Source organism: Temnothorax curvispinosus, unplaced genomic scaffold (genome assembly GCF_003070985.1).
Source record: "Temnothorax curvispinosus isolate PA1 unplaced genomic scaffold, ASM307098v1 QBEX01001947.1, whole genome shotgun sequence".
NCBI lineage: Eukaryota > Metazoa > Arthropoda > Insecta > Hymenoptera > Formicidae > Temnothorax > Temnothorax curvispinosus.
In genome coordinates this window covers 1-5,998 of record NW_020211727.1, presented here as the reverse complement: position 1 = coordinate 5,998, position 5,998 = coordinate 1, and the positions used below count along the sequence as shown (strand labels likewise).

At 37.8% G+C, this 5,998-nt stretch overlaps 1 protein-coding gene across 1 annotated transcript; it reads right to left on the bottom strand.

Moving 5' to 3' along the window:
* Positions 1–16: 16 nt before the first annotated feature.
* LOC112468747 (phospholipase A1 member A-like) lies at positions 17–3,547 on the bottom strand. Its single transcript, XM_025038082.1, has 3 exons — positions 3,156–3,547; positions 901–1,168; positions 17–615 (listed from the first exon to the last, which is right to left on the bottom strand). The coding sequence occupies exons 1-3, from the start codon at positions 3,478–3,480 to the stop codon at positions 117–119; spliced, it is 1,092 nt and encodes a 363-aa protein (XP_024893850.1). The 5' UTR covers positions 3,481–3,547; the 3' UTR covers positions 17–116.
* Between the last annotated feature and the right edge of the window lie 2,451 nt (positions 3,548–5,998).

Sequence of the window (5,998 nt, the reverse complement as noted above, 5' to 3'; positions counted from 1 at the left end):
AATTAATGTATCGGAGTCGCGTTAGGTCGAGCTCGAAATTCGACTTAGAACGGCTTGTCGATTTTAAGCGTTTCGTCGAGTTGTCATACTTCACGTCGTTCTCTTCTATCTCCTCCTTACTTCGGCGGTACCTTCTCCAATATCTCCGGGATGCAGCATCTCTTGTTGCCGTGGCCGTTCCAGTACTTCGGGCAGTACGGCGGAACGGGGTTGCTGAAGCAGAAGGATCCTCTGACGTTGATCGGGGTGTCCTCTCCTATCGTTACGTATTTACCCGCCCGGATGGCGGTTCTCGGGCCCGACGGGGATCTCCTAAAGCAGGACTTCGCGATCAGGCTCCTCCCGCCGTTATCCACGCTCTGCGCCATGTAGCAGACCGCGTACAAGTGGCTGCACGTCTGTGGGTACATCGTTTGATTCGCGCAGAAGGGCTGCATCGTGCCGGGCTGCATCGTGCCGCCGTTCATGAAAAAGTCCACGTCGCCGACGCGACCGACCTCGCCGTGGCCTCCGGCGTTGGTGTGCATCACCTCGACAAAGTCGGCGTCACCGGTGTTCAAACGGTTCACCAGGCCCAGACGGACAAGCACACGCGCGGGATCCAAGCCGATTATCCTGCGAAGAACATATTGCATCAAGATTTTAACGCATGTTGTCCATATTGCGAGTAGAGCATCCTATAAATGTATGTAAAAGAATTAATTTATACGAAGTGTTTTTTTCTTACGGTTGTAATAATATCTTTTTTGCATTTGCAAGTTAATATTTAATATTTTTCACACTCACTTTGTGTTATTTTGGCCGAACAATCAAACTAACTGCCATATTATGTCACAAGCGCCGAAAGTACACGTCATAAATTATAACTGCGCGCGTAACTGTTTACAAAGTAATATTTACCTATGCATTCTAAAGGAAAAATAATCAGTCATAACACCGCAGATGTGAGCGCCCATGGAATGCCCGACGCAGGTGGTTCTGGCGATCGGCAGGCCAAGATGTCTCAAGGTCGTCAGGGTGCCGGCGAGACATTTCGCTACCGGTCGTATATTCCATGCCGCGGCCGCGTAACACGGCCGGGCGCTTAAAGCCCCCCAGTCGACCAGAAACACATTATAGCTGCCATTCTTCAGGTAAGCATCCTTTAAAGCTATTATTGTCGACGGACCTGTGGATCGATATAAAGATTAATGAGACATAGGGCTAAATCAAGGACATTTCTATAGAAAGCTGTTTAAAAGACGTCGCCTTGTTAGGTGACCTTAACAAGCGCGTGGAATTTGAATGCCCTTCGATCTTCGAATAAAACGCTCCTCGTTCGTTTCGTATTTCATTTTCAGCACCGAAGTATAAGTTTTCAAAAATTTTATTCAGTTTTTTGGAAAATAGTTTCTCGTTTTAGAATCTGAATATATATTTCAAACACGTTCTCCCTTTTGTGGAAAAAAAGTAAAAAATCCCACAACTAATATTTAGCTAAATCGAAACGAAATCCAGTCAAATCGCACAGAGAGACTATTTACTTTCATGATATCCCATGATAGCACATATCAGTTTCATATACGTTTTTTGAACGAATACATAGTTTCATAACCGTATATAAAGAACCATTAAGATTTACGTTTGAACAGAAATGTTTTTGAAACCATGATTTAAGAAACGTATTTTTTACGTTTCTACAGTTAACAAAAATACCTATTTGTTAAATTTTTCCTTTCAAAATTATAATTTGCTTTATCTATATATATAAGCTTTAATAGCCTTTTTCGAAACATTTAAGGGGGTACCCCACTGTGTTTCAGGATAATTTTCAGGAATTAATTTCTAACAAAATATTTATGAAGCACCAGTAATTTTTTATTATTATCTTCTATACACATTGAAAAACGTGTCAAAATTTTGTTGCTTAAAAAAATATAAAACTCGTCGAGTTAAGTCGTTTCGCGCATCCCTATGATTTTCGGATGGTGTACATGATTTCGCGAAAACCAGTCGTCTGAAACAAAAATAAAAAATATGCTCATTATCTACATTGGCTTTCGTCTGACGGAGCATTTTATTTTTTTTTCATTATGGCGACGAGAAAACAATTCCTGAATTTTTTACTGCAATTGGGCAAAATAAATATAAATGCTCCGTCAGACGAAAGCCAATACAATGTAAATAATGAGCATATTTTTTATTTTTGTTTCAGACGACTGGTTTTCGCGAAATCATGTACACCATCCGAAAATCATAGGGATGCGCGAAACGACTTAACTCGACGAGTTTTATATTTTTTTAGGCAACAAAATTTTGACACGTTTTTCAATGTGTATAGAAGATAATAAAAAAAAATTACTGGTGTTTCATAAATATTTTGTTAGAAATTAATTCCTGAAAATTATCTTGAAACACAGTGGGGTACCCCCTTAAATTTATATTGCACTAATTATTGCACAAAATAAATTATTTTATCCATGCACATATATCCACTTATTTACTTAAATTAATTTTGTCCTACCGGTCTCAATGACAAACACGTTCAAAAGACGTGAAAAGTAGGAATTTTAAATGTCTTTATCTAAAATGTCTATCATTAAAACAAAATGTTTCTCTATAATAGTTAATTTTTAAACGTTATTTTATCGGAAAAGAAACGTTCCGTCGAACGTTTTTCGAGTGGACATTTTTACTCATGAGAAACATTTCTAGAAATCGGTTATAAAACGTTTCGGAAAAACGGTTATAAAACATTTCTGAAACGTGTATGTGCTACCTGGGATATTATATATATCCATTTTCATTTTAAATCAAATCAGGAACTTTTACGCTACCAGTAAATAATTAACAATAAAGATTTTTTATTCGACCTAAAATTGACCATATTTATCAATTATAATCGTCACGACGTTTTGACCGTCGTTTTTTATCCTTCTCAACCGATGTAACATTTGATGCTAATAAACGTTCTTTTGAAAATGGCGATTTTCATCATTGTATAATATAAAGAATTTTTATTTTACTTTATTTCTGAGCACACAAATTCACTCTACTCGACATCTGATAATAATGACAATTCCGAATATATGTTCCAAATTGTTCCGTCGAGCGATAATCCCAAATATTTCCCGGTATAAAATTTCAGGTCGAAACACAGACTCCGAGATAATCACCTGCATATCCGTGAATCACGATCGCGCTGTCCTTGGTGGGATCGTAATCCTTCCGGAGCCAGTGCGATTGCTTTAGGGGATCCAGCAGGCGTCCGCGCGGATGGCCCGGCGAGTACAGATACACGTGCACATCCGGATCCGGGCAAACGTCATTATCGTGTCTCCAGACGCAGTCGGACTTGTTGTACTCGGCGGCGGCTCCGCTCTCGATCGCGTCCCGTATCGGTCCTTCCTTCCTCGTTTCTCGCCACGCGATTAGGTGGGCGCAGACTCGCGTAATCAGGAACGACGACGCGAGGATCGTCAACGCCACGGGCAAGTGCATCTCGCTGAGAAAAGGGTTGCGGGGGGTTGTCTTCGCAGGTGTTTGTCGACGCGTGCCTCGCGCCCACGTTTCAGGAACTGAGCGACGTGGTCGTTCCGCGGTGACTTCGTCGCCGAATCGTCGCCATCCGTTTTGTTCTCCACGGTCTCCCTTCCTCGGGGACCTTACCTTCCTCACCTGCGTAGTTCGCGCTCGCCGGATGACTATCGTTATGTTACATTATGATCAAAGGGTATCATATCTCTTCTCGGATTCTTGAATGAATGCTGTTCATTGTTAAACGGAGATGAGATCCTTTCGCCGGAGCATTGCACGCACACCCGTGCAAGAAGAGGAAGAGAGGTCCCCCAACTTTCGACCCTAATTTCGATAACTAGATCCTGTTGACCACGTTCCGCGCACGTAGATAAGAGTAATCGTTATGAAAGTATATTAGGAAGATTTATAAATATTCATGTGGATTCGCGTCTAACGGATATTGCGTCCTACATCAGTAAATGTTAAATACGGTATGTACGAGGGTAATCTGAAAAGTTTTGAGCCTAACATCAACTTAAACGGAGACTATGTTGAAAAATTTGACCGAATTTGACCGAAAAAAACTTGTTTGAGGCTCAAAACTTTTCAGACTACCCACGTAAGGTGTTTTGCGTTTCTTAAGAAATTGACAGAACGAAGTTGACATACGTTTCGTTAAAGAATTTCCATGATTGAATTTGAAACAGAAACACGAAATATAATAATATATGAAAAAAATATATAAAAAATATACTTTCTAGAAATATATATAAAAAATATAAAAAAATCTTTCATATATATGTAATGTATATTTTTTTATTACGAGGCATCAGTACGCATAATTATAATTATTGTCGGTCTTAATCTATTTGTCATCGGACAAACTTAGAAAACTTCCAACAGTTGCAAAATAAAACGTGGCAAGGCCACGTTCCGCTGAAACCCAGACAGCACACAATATCCTATGGATGTCCATATTATGTTCAGAATGCCCATGGACGTTATATGAGTATTTATTGGTGCTATCGGGGAAGAACATTTGTGGCCATTGAAAGAACATTTGAACGTGTGTTCCGTTTTGAAGAACTTCCTGAACTGGTGTACAATAGTAATGCAATTAAGTTAGAGTGAGACAAGTATATTTGTTTCACTTTAACTTATTGCACGAATGTGCACCAGTTCAAGAATTTCTTCAAAAAAGAATAGACGGTCATAGATGGTATATGCATAAAGCTTCTAGAACATTCTCACGCATGTCTCAAAGACAAACACGTTCAAAAGACGTAAAAAGTAGGAATTTTAAATGACTTTATCTAAAATGTCTTTATCATTAATACAAAACGTTTCTATAATAGACGTTTCTATAATAGATTCTATAATAAGCGTTTTTTAAACGTTATTTTATCGAAAAAGAAACGTTCCATCGAACGTTTTTCGAATGGACATTTTTACTCGTGAGAAACGTTTCTAGAAATCGGTTATAAAATGTTTCGGAAAAACACTTATAAAACATATCTGAAACGTGTATGTGCTATCTGGGTAGTGCAATATAAATTTAAATGTTTCAATGAAGGCTAGTAAAGCTATTATATATATATATATAGATAAAGCAAATTATAATTTTGAAAGGAAAAATTTAACAAATAGGTATTTTTGTTAACTGTAGAAACGTAAAAAATTATGGTCTTAAATTATGGTTTCAAAAACATTTCTGTTCAAACGTTTCTTAATGGTTCTTTACGATTATGAAACTATGTATACGTTCAAAAAACGTATATGAAACTAATATGTGCTACCTGGGATTGTTATGCCGGTTATGCGTGCTTTAGATATCTTTTATTTTGTATTTCTTAAAAAATTTACGGACAAATCTAACGTTCGCACTTTATGATTGAATTTTAAATAATAGAATAGACAATACATATAAAAAAAATTCTTTCATTTTTTATTACAGATACATAATATATGTAACGTTGTACAGTGGCCTTCAAATGTCCCATACCCTTTCTTCTGTTTGAGAAAAGAGAGTGCTCGCATAAGAATATATATCATTCTTGCAATTCTTGCAGAACTAACCGAAAACTTGACCCTGAGACCACGTTACATAATATTAAGACCAATCGACGTAATACAGTTTCGTTATACTGAAAAAGAAGAAATGACACGTCACAGCAGCAGCAGCAGCTTTTTATAAATGACGTGGTTATTTCGCTTAACATTTGGGCACGTGAATTCGCATTGCCCAACGAATACCGCTTTAAATTTATGGCCCCTTATTAATATGTGAGAAAAACAATGGTGTACATCATGCATAATGCACGCACGGCGATCAAGTGAGTTTGCGACAAAATAAATCAAAAATTTAAACAAGATAAATTTCGTATTGGAAAGGTATACTTAATATTACTTAATAAAACGTTTTGTAATAATTACAATATCGATACGCAAAGCGCTGAGTGAAAGTATCCGAAAAGTTCAATCCGAATGGACCTCGAATGTC